The following is a 19,007-nucleotide window of genomic DNA, read 5'->3' as shown; positions in this document are numbered from 1 at the left end:
TGGCTGTGTTCTTTTTGCGCCACTGGAAATTGCTGGATCTTCTGAGACCGGTTTTAAATGGTGTTTTCTCCTAATTTGGCCATTATTTCTGAAATTAGATTTGAAATATTAGAAGTAAGTGTTGTAAAACTGATCTTTAGGTTTTTGTATGTGTATTATCTTAACACTAGTATTTGGTCTACAGCATACATTTTGAAAGGAAATGATTGTACGCTTGAAATTAGAGTATAGTGCCTTGAGCTTTGAACTGTTCAATATTAATATGAAAGAAAGTTGTATTGGATTATTCTTTGACGAGTCATTTAAACAGTACTTGCAACAGAATGCATTGCCACTGACTTGACTCATTAACAGGACAATAAAGTTACTGAGCAAAAAAATACTCAACAGGAAGTAGTGATTAGTCCAAGAAATGATTATACTAAATATTAGAAATATTTACATATTTATACTAGTGGTTCATTTATATCCACTGCTACTACTATTATTAGTCATATTTATATTTGTATTATATTGTTGCTATGCATCTCTCTGTCCTGTCTCACTTCTCTATAATAACATCACCATCACCCTGAGATCCCCTTATAGTAAAACGGAATCTCAGGGTGATGAAAATACAACACATGAAGTTTAGCACCTTCATGTATAATATTTCGTGTCTTGTTGCTTGTTACAACTAAACTTAAGTTAGTTTCATAAAATAACTTCCGGAGCTTTATTAAAGACCAACTCACTAAGTTTGCTGTTAATATTTTCTGTTGATACAGTCACAGCTTTGAAGGTGCGCTTGTTTTTCTTGCCATGTGAATGAATGAACTCCTGGGCAGCATGTCAGTGACACTCCGGACTGACGCGCGTGTATCGGCGTCACCGGCGCCCCTGATGGTGGGAGAATCTCACAGACACGCAGATGGTTAGTGTCGGTGAGGGTAACCTGTTCACCATGAGCCAGCCGCACCGCGCGCTCGTCCTGCCGCTGCTCCTGACGCCCGGTCCCAGGCGCGTCGCGGAGCTCGCGGTGGCTGCGGAGTACTCTTCCAAAACCGACTTGGATTACGACTTCGGGGACTACCGGGGGAAGTGGTGCATCGACGACCACGGGTTTGTTTACGGAATCGGAGAAGTGTATTACCCGATCCCCACCGCGTGTCCGTGCACGTGCACCGTGGACGGCCCTGTGTGCGTCCAACCTAAGTGTCCCAGCATCCACCCCCGGTGCAAGCGGATGAGATATAAAGCATGCTGTCCGGTGTGCGAGGCTATGGCCAGGGTCTGCGTCTACGGGGGAAAAACGTACCGACCCCTTGAGGAGTTCAGGGTGAGAAAGATCCGACCCCCCCCCCCCCCCCCCCCCCCAATCCCTCATCACATAAGTAAAGTCTAAAGAAGTACTGAAGAAGTACATTTGCAAAAGTAGCACGTCCTGCATTCAAAATCGTATTTAAGTAAAATTTCAAGTATTTGTAGTAAATTGTATTTTAAGTGTCAACAGTTAAAGTGGTGTGCTCATTGTGCAAAATGGCTCCACTGGAAGTGTTACATTAGTTGTGTGGGCTATTTGTTGGAATGCTGTTAAGCATTCCAACTATTGTTATCCTGTTTCTTTATTGTTGGAATGCTGTTAAGCATTCCAACTATTGTTATCCTGTTTCTTTATTCAACTTCTTCTATTTCTTCCGTGCCCCTCTTCTCCTCCTTGAACCGTTCAACTATTAAAATGTTCAGCTCTTTCACCAGAGGTGTGCTATGACTTTTTATATTTCTAACCTTTAAACTTTTTGAATTATTAAGCTTTTTATTTTTTCAATAGGATCTCTATGGAGAATATTTTCAAATGGCTTCAGGCACACAGGTGTTCACGATTGAGCCAATTAGTGATGTTGATAAACACACAGACTCACAGACACACGCGCACATACACTCCTCTCTCTCTGTGTGTCTCTCTCATACAGTCATTCAGGTCTTATGCGGCGTTCACACCGGTCGCGTTGATTTTTTGACGCACTGCACAATCGCGTCCAACGCGCCGCCGGTCGTGTTCACACCAAACGCCGCAAAATCTCGTAGCGCCGGAGAGGGGGCGTGGTTTATCGACTGGAAGCCGTTCACCTGGCCGCCATTTCTTTCCACTGTCAACCGTGAAAGGAATAAGGACAATTCCTGCTTTGTACGTGTTGTGGAAGTCACTCAAACGTCGGAATGCCAAATGCCGTCATGTCTGGTTCATAATATTGTTCAGAGGAGCTCCGTGGATTGTATCGAGCTGTATTCACTGTCTAGCAAGCCACCGGTCGCTGTTTACTACAGCTGTAGGAACACAAAATAAACTGATTTGGCTGTGATTCAACGGCAATAAACCGGCAAAAAGGGACTCCGAAATAACTACGTAATGATGCTGATTTGTACTTGTCTTCTCCGACAAAAAGGGACTCCGAAATAACTACGTAATGATGCCGATTTGTAGGTTACTGGTCTTCTCAATGGAGCTCTGATGGATCGGTGCTAGGCTATGCTAACATCGTAGCAGCTCCACCAGCACTCAATAACGTCACGTAGACGTAAATACGGCAGCGTCTATTCATTGTTTGTACCGTATGGTTTACACACACACATGTATACACATAGTTTGGTCCGGTCTCTGTTGATATGAGGTATCGTAGAGCTCTGGGTGAACACAGACGGCTACAGGATTTATTTCCTGATTCAACAACGGCAGGAAGCCAGTGATGACAGGGGGAGCAACTCAACGCTGATAGGCTATCGCGCCACAGCGTCACGCGATTATGTCGCTGAAGTTGAAAAATTTCAACTCGCGCGTTGGCGATTTTGCGGCGTCCACCGCGTCCAACGCGTCCACCGCACTGCAATAACGCGTCCAACGCGCCGTGCCATCGCAAAATCGCGCCGCGCCAGTCTCATCGCGTCTGTGCATAGACTTTGTATGTAATCTCGACGCGCGTCAAAAAGGCTGAGGCTTCTTGGTTGATTTTTCAAGTCACAAAATCCTGATTTAGTCCAGACATTGTCACGTTGAGAACAGAAGACAGGGAAAGCAGTAAAGGCGGTTTCTTGTAGCACAGCCACACAGCCAGTCTTTTCGATCGTACCACTCCGTTTGAAAAGAGCGAGTCATCTTCTGTCCCGTCGTTTGAAGCAAACCATTTCCCTCCGGTATTGGTCTCCCATCATTTATCAGTTCACGTTTCGATTGAAAGTCCAATTTTGATAAATGTTTAAGCTTAGCTATATATTCTTCCATTATTGCGGTCAAAGCTAAATAAACGACGAAGAAGAGAAGTGTAGAAGAAGAGCGTGCTCAGCACAAGCATAAACCCGACCAGTGGGCTCTTACGCCCCCTTCATTGAGGCAGAGGTACTGTATGCTATTTCACAGCGGTTTCTGTCAGATCAGCAAGACTAACTGTGTTCTACACATACGTGAAATACATAGAATAGAATATAATATAATAGAAAAGTACTTTATTCATCCCCAAGGGGAAATTTGTCTGTGGCAGCAGCAAACAGGGTTACACAATAAAATAAAATATTGGGTATGGAAAATGCACACTATATACAATATAATAAAATAACAGAGCAGGACCTATTAAATTTAAGAAAACAAAGTAATAAAAATGCACAGAATATACACAGAATAGAATTGTATTAAGTTAACTAAGTAGGAAAAATAAAAAATAAAAATAAACAAAACAGTACGGCACTAGATCACCAACAGCAGTAACAACAGTGTATCAGTGTCACAGTCTTGTGTTTGACTTGGCCAGAGGTGATTTATTATACAGTGATATGGCAGTGGGCAGGAATGTTCTCCTGTATCTGTCCTCGTGACAGCGGAGCTGCATCAGTCTGTTGGAGAAAGTGCTCCTCTGTCCCTGCAGGAGGTGGTGGAGAGGGTGATCCGGGTTATCCAATATGGATAATAGTTTCTTCAGTGTCCTCTCCACCACCTCTTCCAGATTGTCTTGTTTGCAGCCAATGATGGAGCCGGCCTTCTTAACCAGTTTGTTAAGTCTGTTGGTGTCTCCGGCTCCAATGCTGCTCCCCCAGCAGACTACGGCGAAGTACAGTGCACTGGCCACAACAGACTGGTAGAACATCTCCAACATCCTGCTGCACACGTTGAAGGATCGAAGTTTCCTCAAGAAAAAGAGTCGACTCCTCCCCTTCTTGTACACAGCGTTGATGTTGTTCTTCCAGTTCAGTCTGCTGTCGATGGAGACACCCAGGTACTTGTACTCCTCCACCATGTCCACATCCTCTCCCAGAACTCTCAGCGGTTGTGGAGACGTCGTCTTCCTCCTGAAGTCGACCATCATCTCTCTGGTCTTGGCCACGTTTAGACGCAGGTGATTTCTACCGGCCCACTCCACAAAGTCCTCCACTACTGCCCTGTACTCCTCCTCCCGTCCGTCCCTTATACACCCGACCACTGCAGAGTCATCAGAGAACTTCTGCAGATGGCATGACACAGAGTTTTACTGGAAGTCAGTGGTGTACAAGGTGAACAGGAAGGGAGACAGAACAGTTCCCTGTGGGGCTCCAACATCACTGACCACCGTATCAGACAGCACACGGCCCAGTGGGACAAACTGTGGTCTGCTGTGAGGTAGTCAGTGATCCAGGAGACGGTGGACACATTCACCCCCACCACCCGCAGCTTCTCACTCAGCAGCACTGGTTGGATGGTGTTGAATGCACTGAAGAAATCAAAGAAAGTGATTCTCACAGAGCCACCGGATCCGTCCAGGTGCGACTGAGCTCGTTGCAGCAGGTAGATGATGGCGTCGTCCACCCCCACACGAGGCTGGTATGCAAATTGCAGAGGGTCCAGTGAGGATTTCACCTGCTGCCGGAGGTGGGCCAAGACCAGCCTCTCCAGCACCTTCATCACATGAGATGTGAGGGCAACTGGTCGCTGAGTCATTGAGGCCAGATGGTGTCGTCTTCTTCGGTACAGGAACCAGGCACGACGTCTTCCACAGCACCGGGACTTCCTCCTGCTTCAGGCTCAGGTTGAAGAGGTGTTGAAGGACATTAGACAGCTGGATGGCGCAGGTCTTCAGGACCCTGGGGCTGATGCCATCAGGTCCAGCAGCCTTGCCTTGGTGGAGTCTCTCCAGCTGTCTTCTCACCTGGCCAGTCGTCACAGAGAGGGGGGGAGGGGGGTCATAGTCTCGGTGGTGGCAGAGCCCTTAGAAGTGGAGGGCTCTGAGTCCATGCAGCTCACCAGGGGGGACAGAGGGGGAGGTGTTTGGGAGGTGTGGTGTGTGGAGGAGACAGATGAGGGCTGTGAGCTAAACCTATAGAGTGGTCTCGCTGACGTCACGATCTCCTTAGTTACGAGGTCTGTCCGCCATGTTGGAGTACATACAGATCCTACATGGCGGCAAGTAAACAAGGAAGTGCGGCGAAAATACCATACTTTGAATCACTGGATAGTGCATCAAAGGTTCGCTACCTTGCCAAATTGAAGGTTATTGGTAACTTGGATCCCTATACGATGAGTGCAGATGGTTTCAGTGCCGATCCTACTTATCTTCCATCGGTAAACTACACCAACATCTACACGTATCTCGTGAACACCCCCAGTCCTTACACAAAAGACGAGTTGGAGTGCTACAAAGGGCTCGACGCTTATAATCAGTTTGTCAGTGGATGGGTCCGAGACGTCAAAGCAACGGTCGTCGACAATTCTCATCTCGTCATTGGAAGAGTAAATATATACAGATCTGGTCAGATATTTAGCAATATTCAATGTTTACTCAGTGCAAACAGACACGTGTGTTTGTTTACATTGTACATGCACGTTATTGTGTGCGTGTGTGTAGGAATTAACTTCAAACTAACCCCTAACTTCATCCTCCCACACACACATATATATATATATATATATATACACACATATATATATATATATATATATACATATATATATATATATATGTATATATATATATATATATACATATATATATATATATATATATATATATATATATATATATGTATATATATATATATGTATATATATACATATATATACATATATACATATATATGTGTGTATATATATATATATATATATATGATCTGACGTTAAACTCATATCAAGCAATGCTGAGGCTGCATCTCTGTGTTTCGCCCGTTGTACACGCTCGACACGTCTCTGGCACCGACTGCTGTCACGGGCCGATGAAGCTTCGGTAACCTTCTCATGTCCAAGTTTTAGAGACGGAGACCAGTCTGGATTATCGGCATCTTGGAGAGTAGAGGGTTTACCTGAAACAGTTTGTAATAAACATTGAAATACAAGTTTACCGAAGTAGTCTTATCGGTTTAATTTATATTTCCTTCATTAAATACTGTTCACAAACGAATTAGTAAATAAAATCACTGAACACTTATAAAGTGATCCGCACATACTCTAGTGTACGCCAAATTCCATTCCTTTATATCTCGAGAGATGCGTGACAGCCATTTCTCGCAACGTCGCTTGGATAGCTCCTTCGTGTCATTTCCTTGATGTGTAATGACCGCTGGCAAACGAAAGAATGATTTCTTGTCTATCAGCTCTGCTGCCACAACCAAAGACAGCACAAAAGTTCACCACCGATAGGTTATGCGACTCAGCCGTGCATGCCAGTGGCTTTGTGTGTACTCCAGCATGGCCGACAGCTAAACTGTGACGTCACACGAGACCACTCTGTTGAAGTGACAGTTTAGCTCGTTGGCCCTCTCCAGGGAGCCCCCTGGTTGTCTCCCTCCAACCTTGAAGCCGGTGATCTGCTTCATCCCTGTCCACACCCCAATCCGTTGACTCAAAGCAGTCCTGCAGGGTGTCATTAGCCTCCTGAGACCACCTCCTCATGACCTATTCTATGGAAAGAAAGGACATATAATACAAGGGACAACACAATATTACACTGGTGACAAACAATAAGAAAGCAAAAGCCACACGCCCAGTTTGTTAGGCATTGCGCAATCTGAGGTGAGTCACATCTCGTCGTTGCCTCACCTTGCGTCTCCTGCGTTTGAACAGGAAATGCGCAAATTCAGCGATTTTGATTACAAAAATGCTTGAAATGATGGGAATCATACAGAAATTACATTTATAGCACAGATCAGTAGATGAATATTAATTTTTATTTTATTTTATCATTATTTGTTTTTTACTTTTCATGATGACAGGTGAGGCTCTCCCTCCCCTGACCGCACGTCCCTGATTGTATCTCTACATCTAATTGGTTACACTCCTCGTCTTGGGATAGACCGGATATCACTCTGACACAGACGCTCGGGGGAGATTTTCAGATTGCAGGTCAGGGGCAAATAATGTACATTTTACTGCACGGGTACTTTTACTTTCTGCACTTAAAGTAGATTTTGCTGATAATAACATTGACGAAGGTTTTAAATGCAGGTATTTTACTCGTAGTTGATTATTGTTTCATCAGTATGGTATTAGTACGTTTACTGCAGTGAAGGATCTGAATACTTTTTCATCCACTTATTACTTGTCAGTGATTTAACAGTTAATATACACACAGTGGTCCCTAATCTTGGCTCCAGATCTTTGAGCAGGTCCAAATTGTTGCTCATATTATATACAACTATATTATATCTCTTCTGTAAACACAACAGTATGATTAAATATGATCACATCATGTTTTAATCAATTAAGATCAAAGAGTTTCTTTGAGCTGTTTGTCACAAGAGGTTTGACTATCAAACACATTGTCTGGAATAGAATGATGGAGTGAATTTAAACCAATCTGAGCAACTTAACTTTAACACATTTTTAATTATTGTATTGAACAACTACATCAACATAATTTGTATTTCATCAGCCTCTACAGTCTGAGAAGTTTACAAAACCTGTCAGACAAATGTAGAACATCCTGAGATGTAGTGGAGTGTTTAGTGGCGGATTGAAAACCACCTGTATCAGAACTAGCGTCAGAGTGATACCCGGTTCATCCCAAGACGAAGATTGTAACATGTAGAGATACAATGGAGTCTGGATCCGCCCGCTTACTGTCAAAAAGAAAAAACTACTCGCGAGCGAGCAGGTAAAAGACTCGCCAGCGAGCAGGTTTAAGCTTCGCGAGCGACTTTTGACGGAATTTTGCTCGCGGAGTGATGTAAAAGCGCTCGTCAAAGTAAAATACGTGTGCGGCTGTTTGATTTTCGCGCGGCCATGGATCTCATTTGCGCTCTCGGATTTTGACAGTGATTTGCTTTCATATGCACCCAACACGGTGAAGGCGTCTGTGCGCAGAGACGTCCAAGTAGACCAGACACCAGTGACGTGCGGGGAGGTTCGTGGCTGGTGAGGCACTGACTCTTTCAGAGTCAGATTTACAAATATATGAACCCAATATAGAGTATCTTAAATCACCATTCAATTGGCAGCTTGCACATTGACCACTAGTTGTTTTTCATATTTCATCTCAGCATTCTTCACACACACATGTGTACATTACCTATTCTATGGAAAGAAAGGACAAATATTACAGTGGTGACAAACAATGAGAAAGCAAAAGGCTCAACCCAGTTTGTTAGGGATTGCGCAATCTGAGGTGAGGCAGATCTCGTCACCGCCTCACCTCACGTGTCTCCTCTCTGTTTGAACAGGACATGCGCAAATTCAGCGATTTTGACTATATAAATGCTTAAAATCATACAGAAATTACATTTATAGCACAGATCAGTAGATACATATTTATTTTATCATTGTTTTTTACTTTTCATGATGACAGGGAAGACAGAACCTCACCTCCCCTGACTGCACGTCCCTGCCAGACAGTGCTGACTGAGAATGACTTTAAGCAGAAACCCGGATGATTCACACCACCTGGAGTAACAGATGGTATATGTACTGTACATAGTAGAGGTAAGCCAGTAATGCATCAATAATATTCCTGTTAATGTTTGTAATGATTGAGACTCATGTCAAAGTGCTGATTTCAGAGTTTGCACAACCTGTTCAAACATCCACTGTGTATTTGCAGCCTATCCTTGTTCATTAATTCTCGTCCTCATCTTCATGATGAAGACATGTTCTGTGTATTGTTGATTGGAGAAGTCGGGTTCAAACTATTTTTAACAGTCGTCAGGTTTTTAACTTTTCCCAGTAGTTTGTCTTTCTGTAGTCTGAATGCTTCCCCCAACACCCTCCCATTGAAATGTGGGCCGTTTCTGATCTGCAAGTAGTTAGTGCAAGAACTGTACATACGTTATTTATCTGTAAACTGAAGGTTGTGAAATAAAGCTTTTCCAGAGATCTTTGGCCAAGTTGTGTTTGGTTTTTAATACAGCCTCTCATGGTGAGTCTTATTCAGGACACAAACTGAAGCCATGTTGACTTAGCTGAGGTGTGCAAGTCAACCTTTATGAATACTGCAACATCAAAACTAGTATTAACTGTTGAAAACATCCATTACTTACTAGAATTAAGCTTCCACAACACATAAAATATTTGTGGTGTTTTCAGGTTTATTAGACTTCTTCTTTGGGACAAGTTAGATCTTTTATCGTTCATATTGGTCGATGAAGATTTGGGACCTAATGAATTCCCATCAGAGCTCCAGCCCACCTTCAACATGAGCAGAGGTCTAATAAACCATTTTATTTCAGCATTACCTTAAAAATATTGTTTCCTGCAGGTAAATGAAAACAACCAAGACAAGTGTCTGGATTACCAACAGTTTTTTATTGTAAACGAACAGAGGTACAGGATCCAGCTCAGGCTATGCTACCAGCGTTGGAGGCAATCCTGGGCCAAAGGTCAGCACACTCTTTGGCCACTGGGCCTGTGATGGCTGAACCTGCAGATACAGAGAAGTAAGGCGGAGTTAGTTTGGTTCCAACACAGCATGCTTCATTTCTATACAGATGGAAATAAGACCGCTGACTGCTGTAATTGAGATGAAAAACATATTCAACAAAAAGGAAAACAAATAGAATGTGGCAAGATAACTTGACAAACTCCTAGTGTCTACTTCATGACTGAATGCATGAGATGTTTTTGGGGGATAGCCACAAATCTTTAGACCTGATCGGTTTAGTTATTAATAGCGATACATAAGATAAAACATCTGTGCATTACCACACCTATATTACATACTCTGGTTGTACTGTCTCATCACTGATTGAGATCAGTCAGCCACAGTGTGACGCTGCTATCTCACCCAGTGATGACGTTCATGTTCCCTTGTTCGACAACTCACCCAGCCACTGAGCAGACAAACCAAGTGCTTTTTCAAGGGGAATATCCTCTCATTAACCTACAACCTGTATCATATTTTTGAGGAAGGCCGGACCAGAATAATTGACCATTGATATTCGTTCTCTGGGTATGTTTTAGGTTTTGGGATCCAGTCTGTTGTGTTTAAGTAGGAAATGATACAAGCCTACATCATGTTATTTTTCACCAGTTGGCTACTTATCTCTTCTTTCTTGTGTTCAATGTAAAATTGAGCATTAAAACAATAGTTTACAAGGTTTCTTAAACATAATCCCTGTGTGTCACTAGACACCTGCAATCCTACAATAGGTGAGCAGGACCGCCGCATGCCACTGTGGCCCGACCAAGACAGGTTGAGGCGGTGCCAGCAGGGTTCTGAAGGTGCTCTGCAGCTGCTAGTCCACACGTGTGTGTGTGTGTGTGTTGCATATACAGACAGCGTTGCTGCTGCCAGTCCCATGTTTCTACATCAAGTTTGCCTTTGATAAATGTCAACTCACCTTTTTAACACAATACTAGCTTACATGGGGTTTCGGCTATGACTACTGTATTTCCACACTTAGAAGCAGACATTCCACTGATTTATGGAGCTGTGCAATACACTCAATTTTCCCAACTTGGTCCTGCAAATATTTTAAAAGCAAAGCTTTGCATTACGAATGAAGGGATTCTGTCCTTAGAAATGCTACAGGGCTTTTGAAGTAGAAAGAGGAAGTCTCTCGTTTAAAATTTAATTTAGTTTTAAATATCACACTCTCTGGATGAGCCGCAGCCAAAAGTTGATTAAGTGTGGTTACACTTTCAAAACTCGACCGATTGCATCTCGTAACAAACTCAAAATACCAAGGAAACATCTCACATGCGCTTCCTCCGAGCCACTCAACAGTGTTCTTGCGCTATGCCTTTATGCAGGTTGTAAGGACCGGTTTGAGAGGTTTTACTGTGTGCTGTGTAAAATGTATATAAATATATATAAATAAAACGAGCACAGCTGGATTCAGCGAGAACATAGCTACATGAGAAACATTACCACCACAACCTATTTTACAGAGGTCACTAACATCTCTAAAAGTCAACTACATTAGTGAAACTATCTCAAATATCGTAGGACAAATCTGTCTAGCTGCTCTCACTTCTTTGCTTGAGGTCATTACGCAACAAAACATAGCTACGCTAATATACTTAATATATTTCATCTGTCAACACATAACTGTTAAGTCAGAATGACTGACATCAAATAATGAGCCTGGTGTAGAATCCAAACAAACTCACCTTTCATTTCTCCTTTGTTGTTTACTATGACACCTGCGTTGTCTTCAAAGTAAAGAAACACGCCATCTTTTCGCCGATACGACTTCCGCTGCCGTATCACCACCGCAGGATGCACTGTGGACAAAAGGAATGTGGAAAGTTCAAGTTATTACAAAGCCACAGAACACACACCTGTGTTAACAATTCAATTTGACTGGAAAATACAGAGACAAGGGCCACTGCAAATGAGACTGGCAGTAGAAACTATTATTTCACTTTACTTTAATTGCGATTGCACTGTGGAGACACTGTATTACTCCAACTACTGTTAGGAATTGAGTTGTACTATGAGCTATTCAGTGTCAATGAGACAGCCTGTGCTTCTAAGTCTTCCTCACTCAGCACATGTAGAGTTAAAAATCAATGCAGACATTTTCTAAATGTCAATGCATTTCTGCAAAGGACCTAAATGAATATCTCAGTGGTTTATGAGTGTTAATTAAGATGCCTCATCCTCTTTACCCCAATACAACAGTATTGCACGGACTAGTTGTTTCCACTTACCCTTCTTCCTGAGTTCTGGCTTGCCTTTCTTGACTGTGGCCATGACCATGTCACCCACTCCTGCAGCAGGCAGACGGTTCAGACGCCCCTTGATGCCCTTCACAGAGATGATGTACAGGTTCTTAGCACCTGAGGGACGGAGGGAGAATGCAAACATGAAGGGGACGGCATGGCAGAATCATCAGTTCAAGGTTCTGGCATTTTAGAAACAGGGCTGGGCAATATGGCCAAAACCTTTCACAATATAGGTAATTTCATATATCTCAATATACATCGCATGTTTATTGATAATTCAAGAAATGAATAGTCTGTATGAAATAACACTTTTTTGTAGACTGTAAAGCTGCACCCCATCAGCTGTTCCTCGCCCAATGAGCAAATAAAAACAGGGCGTCTGACAAAAGGTTAAGTTTTAAACAACATGCCGCACAGTACTGCAGCCAGTAAGAACACGGTTCCATGGCCATAATGCACAAAAATAGATATTTAGATAAGTTCGATTTAAAAAAAATAAATTCAACCGTGATATTTGACACACTTTGGCAGCCCTGGTATACTATGAATTACATACTTGATGAATGAGAAGTACTGACAATTTTCTCATTGAATTAAGAACATAAGTGGAAAATATTGGAGATTTTCTTAGAAATTTTAGTTAGCATGTGCTTAGCAATTTAGACAACGCAAATGTGTGTCCCGATATCGCTGTATGATTTCATCACGACTTGATTCAACTGCAAGACAATGTATTGTATTGATTGATGGCCCAGCCCTGTTTAGAAATGAGGGCTACCACACTTGTCATTTTGTCTCATCACTGATTGAGATTAGTCAGCCAGTGTGTGACCGCCATCTCACCCACAGTGATGAGGTTCATATTCCCTTCTACGACAACTCACCCAGACACTGAGCAGACTAAGCAAGTGCTTTTGGAAGGGGGACAGCATGGAACAAAGACTATGATTTGTATTTTTGGCCTAATTAGTCGAAATCAATTCAGCCAACTGCCTTCTAATTTACCAACTCACACACTGAACTCATGGAATAAAATGTACAGGCAGAAAGCCGTTGCTAAAATACATGTCTGCTGCCATCTTAACGCATCTTTTCCTGTCCAATTCAAAGAGTCAAGAATCCACTAACCTGTGCAGGAAGGCTAACATGGGTATAAGCATTTCTCATAAATATCTTACTTTAACTTGGGACTTAATACCACCTGCAAAGAAAATTGCATATTTACATAACAGGTTGAGGTGTACCTGTGTTGTCAGCACAGTTGATGACCGCTCCTACTGGGAGACCCAGCGAGATGCGGAACTTGGCTCCAGATGAACCACCACGTCCTGTAAGAAAACCGGACACAGTTCAAATTAACAGTTACACCGTTACCACTTCCACAACAAAATCAAGGGACCTGTGACTATAATTGAGCGCCATCTCTACATTTGTTATCCAGTTTATGCGGTCATAATCCCTACCTTATCGCGTTAACATTTAAAATGGTGTTCCACTTGATATTCTGATTCAGATGTTGACAGGTAAAACTGATGACTTATATTTACATGTGATCTAACACTTAATTAAGCCCAAACACTGGCTTGTGCTAGAGCAGCCAGTCTAACACATGTAGAATGACTTAAAGCATAACATCGCTGCAATGGCAATGTCCCCAGCAGCTTAACTAGAACTAGGGAAAATGAGGCCATTTCTCAGCCCATAACAAAAACTGAAAAATGTAAAATCATAACATCTTAAGAGGCTGGCCTGCTATCAGACAATTCAAACGCACCTGTGTTAGGTTACAACTTATTAGACTGTCGCAGCTAGCCACTTTACAAGTAATTTGTTGAAAACACAGAGTCTTTGAATATTGAGACCAACAGTTGACATAAATAGGCTAGCATTCATCACAGAAGGATCTTAACGAAGTTACAGAAGGCCACACATTGCCTGTTGGATGGCTAACTTTACGTCAAAAACGGTGCTGAAGGTTTGAGTAGTTCACAAACATGAGCTGTGTGACAAAGACAAACTCTGACAGCCGCAGTTATTCTCAAATTTGTTTCAAAAGTGGCTAAAACATCAAGTTTGACACTGCTAACGACCACACTCAAGATAACGTGATGTAACGTTACTGTCACAGCCTAACGTTAGCTATCTATGCTGGCCTTACGTTAGCTAAAGTCACACCTGCTTCAAAGTGGCCCGGACTTCTCGTTTGAGATCATTAAATGATGCGACATTTGATCTTTCACAATTAAAGCGGTCTGACGTTTACAGCAAAACAGCCAATTCATATTCTGCTTCTAGCTTTAGCGGTACACGCTTCATGCCTACACGGTGCTAACAGCGAAACATAGCTTCAGCCAACTAGCCAGGGAAAATGCTATCGTTCACAAATCGGAGACAGTTTGCATAAATTGTAAACTAATCACGTAGATGTGTTATCTTCCCCACTCTATTACACACTAACATCAGTAGAAGGACCGGCAGAAAGTAAAACACAGCAGATGAATGTGGATTTTACAAGGTGGGTTTCGTACCTCTCTTAGACATGGCTGCAGTAGGGAAAGAGGAAGACGAAGAAAGGAATTGTGGGATATAAAGTTGAGCAGAACTTCATCCGGGTCATGCGCAGAGACGCGCTGCATTCACTATAGTGGTGTCGGGGGGAGAGAGAGAGAGCGAGAGAGAGAGAGAGAGAGAGAGAGAGAGAGAGAGAGAGAGAGAGAGAAGCGTTTCTTCTTCTTCAATTGAATTTGTGGCAGACTAGTCGCTGCAACGAACTATTGCTGCACTCTGAAGTTTATTTGGAGACATCTGTTGTGCGATTTATATCATTATCCAGTACGATGGAGAATATTGATTACAGATTATGTTGTTTCACTATTTTAAGTGACTTTAATAAATGATCTGTAATTCCAATTTCTGACATCTCGGCCAAATCCCAATGTGCCCCCTTTACGGACTCGGACTTTGAGGCGCGCTCCCGCGAAGTCCGTGAGGGTTTAGGGATGTCCCACTGTCAAATCATCAAGTGTTTGAGGGCTCTCTTGCAGACATTTTGAGCCCTTTGTGAACCCTTTCCGTAAGTCAGCATGGTATGCTGACTTAGCCTAAGGGAATTACCCACAAATCATTGCAATGTGACGTTAAACACGGGGTTTAATGGACGCATGGAGACGTAAAAAAAGGTAAACAAAGAGGACGGCTCACTGTGTTCAGCCTTCTCATTACATTTACTCAGAAACATTAAGGGTTAAAGATGGAACAAAAAATAAACATGAAATCAGAAGACATTTATTTATTTATTCATCAAATATTTGATTTTGTCATTGAAGCTGTTTTGACAAAAACGAGTAAATAGATAAATAGAAGTGCTGTCCCATTCCAATTTACACCATCTCAAGCCCTCACAGTCTCTCACACTCAACCACTCACCGGGTGACGTCAGTAAGTTCTTGAGGGTTCAGGGTTTGAGGGTTTAGGGGGGACATTGGGGGCCTTTCTCAAATGCGTACTTCTCTGTACACACTCAGAAAGGATGTGTTAAGAGCATAAGAAAGTGACAATGCCAGTAAAGTGCTGAAAGCTGCAGATATTCATGAAAATGACATCAGACTGTGAAATCAACTGTCCTGAGCCACTTTTCTGAAGAAAATCTTTGAAACTATGTTTACTTTCACAAAATCAACTTTTGGCCTCCTCTCTGCCTGACACATCGTTTAAGAGCATAAAAAAAGTGAAAATACATCTCTAGCCAGTAAAGTGCTGAAAGCTGCAGATATTCATGAAAATGACATCAAACTGTGAAATCAACTGTCCTGAGGGACTATTTTGAAGAACATCTTTGAAACTATGTTTACTTTCACAAAATCAACTTTTGGCCTCCTCTCTGCCTGAAACGTCGTTTGAGAGCATAAAAAAGTGACAATGCCAGTAAAGTTCTGAAAGCTGCAGATATTCATGAAAATGACATCAGACTGTGAAATCAACTGTCCTGAGCCACTTTTCTGAAGAAAATCTTTGAAACTATGTTTACTTTCACAAAATCAACTTTTGGCCTCCTCTCTGCCTGAAACGTATTTTAAGAGCATACAAAGTGAACATGCATCTCTAGGCAGTAAAGTGCTGAAAGCTGCAGATATTCATGAAAATGACATCAGACTGTGACCTCAACTGTCCTGAGGCACTTCTTTGAAGAAAATCTTTGAAACTATGTTTACTTTCACAAAATCAACTTTTGGCCTCCTCTCTGCCTGAAACGTATTTTAAGAGCATAAAAGGCTGAGAGTGTACCTTAAACCAGTAAAGGTGTGTAAGCATCAGGTTGTAATGAAAACATCATGAAACAGTGAAATCAACTGTCCTGAGTTTGAAGGGAGGTTGAACAGCTGGTTCTGGTTTCAAACATACTTTGTTGGCATCTCATTCTGAAAACCGGATGTTCGTCTGAAGTAACCGGATGTTGTCGCACGTTAATCTTTCCGTTAACTTTCAAAGTCCTTCGCTCGCTCCCGATCCGTGCCGTTTAAATGCGTTTACCGTGAATTTCAGCATATCGGTGTAAATGTCTGCTGAGTTGACGACGGAGATCTGAGTGTCTGCTGACTTTACCGCAGCGATGTCCAGTAGTCTCCATTCCTCCACCGCTGCCAGTGAGCAACGGACTTTCAAAATAATAAAAAAAAAAAAAATGCGTTAACGTGCTATAATTGTAGGCGATAATAACGCGTTAACTTGCCCAGCACTAATATATATACATATATATATACACTTTTTTCTTTCGGATATATATTCATACTTATATTGTACATATAGCTGTTAAATGTTTATACCTACATCCGTTCTACTTTTTTGCTGCCCTTTTTTATTCTTTGTATATATTTTTTCTTGTTTATTGTAAATTTGTGTTTGTGCATTGATAGCGGAGTGGAAACCGAAGACAAATTCCATGCATGGCATAAGCATACATGGCCAATAAAGCTGATTCTGATTCTGATCTGAACCATGCCACCTTGTGGGCGGTACAAGATATAGACAGGCAGTCAGCAAGACCGCATGAACAGTGTGTGTACGAGCGTCCGAATAAAAGCCTGTTGCAGTACATCAAGTCGCTGTTCATCTGGTGCATAACTACACGACAGAAACATTACACACCTCAATACCTTTTTTTGTTCGTTATTTGTTTAGTTTAATTATCTTGTTGTTTAGTATATGTATTATTTTGGTTTGTTTGTTTATGAATTGGCTAACACTAAGGACACCTGTATGAGTCGGCAGCTACAGGATCTCAAAGACAATGTTGAAGCACTTTGACGTTTGGATCTGCATGAACCTCATCTGTACAAAACATAAAGCGTGTTGATGAAAACTAAATCGACCAGCTTTTTTGAAGGAACTGAGCCTTCTTTAAAATAAAGAAACTATATATTTGTGTTTTTAAAGAGATTTTTTTGACTGGTACTTTACCTGAGTATTTCTGATTCATTCAACTTTGTACTTCCACTACATCTCAGAGGGAAATATTATACTTTTTACTCCACTGTCTGGCAGCTTTAGTTACTAGTTACTTTGCACAATATTATTTTTCAAACATTTCCTAACTATAGATCTAAAGAGAACCAACATCTTCTGAGCATGTTGCTTTTGCAGTTTAGCTAGCAAAGCCTCAGATGTCCGTGCCCGCTCTACATCAGTCAACACATCCCCAGTTAGCCAAAATTACCTGGCCCAGCTCCGGAGTAAGCTCGGCATGCCGAAAGAAACACGTCGGGCCAAGTCCGGTTGCAGACTCAGCTGATCACTCAGGATGAATTACGCGCCAGAATCTGGCCAAATACACCGGCCCGAGTCCGGCTTTCCCATTGACGTTGCGAAGGCCGGTCGGCAACAGCCAATGGGCTGGATATGGCCTGCGGGCCGTACAATACCCAGGTCTGCATTAAATGGTACAACCAGAGGCTACACTGAACTCAAAGTCAGCTTTACCATCCGTTAACTCAACTTGAAGTCGCCATGTTTCATTTCCTTTCAAAATGTCAATCAATACATTTTTTAAAATTTTATTTTAATAATTTTCTCGTTTTTTCATGGGCACCAAGGTGGAAAAAGGTTGTTTTTTTATCGAAGCTGTGAACAATTCTTGTACATCATAATTGTAGAAGAATTTTATCATTATTTTTCTTTAATTTTACGACTTATAACCAATGATGTATGTCGTGGGAAATAGCTTTATTAGAAAAGTTTCTGTAAAATGACATTAAATGATTGTGTTTTTAATCATATAAACCTGTAAGCATTTAACATTTCTTATTCAACCTCATTAAAGTCACGAATACCTTTCATTTAGTAATAAATCTATACAGAATAGCTTTCTACTACTACCACCTTTTCTTATTTTCAATAACTATTTTAAGTTTACCACTGCTAAAAAAAAGAATATACGCTGATAAAAACACACATTTTCAACGTTTTTGTTCCATAACTATACAAAAATTACCAATTAACAAAAATCTATTTTAAATTAAAGAAACAATACAACTTTAATTTACTTTAAAAAAATGTACCTAATCAAAAAAATGTATTTACAGTATTAAACTTGAATTAAAGAATTATATCTATTAAAAAAAGTAAATATTTGTGAAATTATAAATCTGTGAACATATTTTAAGTCTTTTTACAAGAAAAAAATATGTATTTTCTTTATCTGAAAATAATTATACCATTAATATCTTAAACTTGTACTACATCAGTTTGAAAAAGCACAGCTCCCATCCAATGAATTCTGTTCAGTCCCTGAAAAGACTAGTGATGTCACTCGGGGTGCACAGTTAGACGACATCAGTCAATGACACGTAACACCCGTTAGTTTTGAATGAAAGTTACCTTTTTATTTTTTCTTATTCCTGATCATTTACAGCACAAT

General features: G+C 41.5%; 2 protein-coding genes across 2 annotated transcripts; one reads left to right on the top strand and one right to left on the bottom strand.

Annotated features, from left to right (window-relative positions):
- Window positions 1–910: 910 nt before the first annotated feature.
- Window positions 911–6,835, top strand: LOC306787338 (von Willebrand factor C domain-containing protein 2-like; the record flags this gene model as incomplete). Its single annotated transcript, XM_079282456.1, has 2 exons — window positions 911–1,318; window positions 6,794–6,835. 2 exons carry the CDS (start codon window positions 911–913, stop codon window positions 6,833–6,835), a joined length of 450 nt encoding a protein of 149 aa, XP_079138582.1.
- Window positions 6,836–9,711: 2,876 nt separating this feature from the next.
- Window positions 9,712–14,696, bottom strand: rpl23 (ribosomal protein L23). Its single transcript, XM_079281537.1, has 5 exons — window positions 14,623–14,696; window positions 13,339–13,422; window positions 12,080–12,208; window positions 11,537–11,650; window positions 9,712–9,845 (listed from the first exon to the last, which is right to left on the bottom strand). Exons 1-5 carry the CDS (start codon window positions 14,633–14,635, stop codon window positions 9,763–9,765), a joined length of 423 nt encoding a protein of 140 aa, XP_079137663.1. The 5' UTR covers window positions 14,636–14,696; the 3' UTR covers window positions 9,712–9,762.
- Window positions 14,697–19,007: the final 4,311 nt, after the last annotated feature.

The sequence above is a fragment of the Melanostigma gelatinosum genome (assembly GCF_949748355.1).
Source record: "Melanostigma gelatinosum genome assembly, chromosome: 13".
In the NCBI taxonomy this organism is placed as follows: domain Eukaryota; kingdom Metazoa; phylum Chordata; class Actinopteri; order Perciformes; family Zoarcidae; genus Melanostigma; species Melanostigma gelatinosum.
This window is presented reverse-complemented; position numbering and strand designations above follow the sequence as displayed.